The sequence below is a fragment of the Microcaecilia unicolor genome, chromosome 2, assembly GCF_901765095.1.
Source record: "Microcaecilia unicolor chromosome 2, aMicUni1.1, whole genome shotgun sequence".
Classification (NCBI taxonomy): domain Eukaryota; kingdom Metazoa; phylum Chordata; class Amphibia; order Gymnophiona; family Siphonopidae; genus Microcaecilia; species Microcaecilia unicolor.
In genome coordinates this window covers 247,584,576-247,586,337 of record NC_044032.1, presented here as the reverse complement: position 1 = coordinate 247,586,337, position 1,762 = coordinate 247,584,576, and the positions used below count along the sequence as shown (strand labels likewise).

At 37.3% G+C, this 1,762-nt stretch overlaps 1 protein-coding gene across 1 annotated transcript; it reads right to left on the bottom strand.

The window, feature by feature from the left end:
- Positions 1-602: 602 nt before the first annotated feature.
- On the bottom strand, positions 603-1,553 carry LOC115461939 (olfactory receptor 1G1-like). The gene has a single exon (XM_030191990.1). The coding sequence runs from the start codon at positions 1,551-1,553 to the stop codon at positions 603-605; it is 951 nt and encodes a 316-aa protein (XP_030047850.1).
- Between the last annotated feature and the right edge of the window lie 209 nt (positions 1,554-1,762).

Genomic DNA, 1,762 nt, shown 5'->3' with positions numbered 1-1,762 from the left:
TGCATGTAAATTCTAATTATTAATGCTGATAATTGCTTATTATTACTCAATTATCAGCGCTGATTGGCTTGTTATTCAATTAATTTGCTTGCACAAATTTGCCGTGTACCCAAATTTACACACGCAATTCAATATGCTATATATAGAATCCAGGGGCTTATGAATTAAAGATGTTCCATTGGCACCTACTTTTGCAGATTTTCAAATGAAAATTTCACAGGAAATTTCTTTTTCAAGGACAGCTCGCAGTTCCATGGGTAATAAGTACAAACAACATTGTAGGGAAGTGATGGCAAAATATTGGCCTTTTTCTGTCATTACCGGGGACTCCTAACATTCCTGTAATAATGCTTCTATAGAAAACTGAAATCCAATTCCCTGGAAGTTAAGAATTTATTAGACAGATTTTTTTCCACTACAGCATTAATTTAATTGAGTTTCAAAGTATTAAGCTAGGATAGTGTGCTGCCTTTTTTTATTTTTGGAAGTACTGAAGGCATCTGACATTCTGGGGTAGGAGAAGGAGACTGGATGAAACCTTAAAACCATTTCAAATCAGATCCAAGATGAACCTGCTATTTGTTAATGTCAGTAGTGCTTCTTTAGATAATGTTTACCCAAGAAGATCCTTTTCTCTGTAGAACTTTCTTCAATGCCATCTTCACATCTCTGTTCCTTAGGCTGTAGATGAATGGGTTGAGCATAGGAGACAGCATATTATACATCACACTAGCGATCCTGTCTTTTGTCAATGAGTAGCTGGAAGAAGGCCTGAAATACATAAAAATAACTGTCCCATAGAAGAGTGTAACCACAGTGAAGTGGGAGGAGCAAGTAGAGAAGGTTTTCCACCTTCCACCAGTGGATTTGATCTTCTGGATGGTAGTGATGATGCGAATGTAAGAGATCAGGATAATAAAGACGGTGAACAGTGTAAGCACTGAACCCTCTGCAAAAACCACCAGTTCATTAATGGAAGTGTCTGTGCAAGAGAGTTGTAGCAGTGGTGTGACATCACAGAAGTAGTGTTGAATCTCATGGGACTTACAGAAGGAAAGCCGGTATACTAACAGTGTATGTAGCAAGGAATGCAAAAAGCTTATGATCCACGAAGCAACTGACATACTTAGACATACCTTCTTATTCATTATTGTGATATAATGCAGTGGATTACAGACAGCAACATAACGGTCATAGGCCATAATAGCCAGGAGCATACATTCTGAGCAACCAAAGACCAAGAAGAAATAGAGTTGGGCAATACACTCAGAGAAAGAGATAGTCTTGGAGTCAGAGATTAAGTTATTTAACAATTTGGGGACAGTGACAGAACTGGAACACATGTCCACAAAAGACAAATTACAAAGGAAGAAATACATAGGGGTATGGAGCTGTGAGTTACCAGCAATTACTAAAGTAATGGTTCCATTTCCCATCAAGTTCAACATGTACATTACCAGGAACACTTTAAAGAGAAGACTTTTTAGTTCTATTTGCTCTGTGAAACCCAGGAGAAGAAATTCAAGCATTGCTGTCTGGTTTTTCCATTCCATTTCTATGCTTTGGTGCAGAAATCAACAAAGACATAAAACTAAGGAAATCCTATCATAAGGGCAGTAGCGTGGAGTGCCCTTTTCTGAAGACCAAAGGTGAAACAGTTGTAGAAAATTAACATTTCAGCTTCAGATGAAGATTGGAGATAAAATGAAAATGTCTGAAAAAAAATTAAAAGTATAAATGAAGGGAAAGGGAATTGATATAC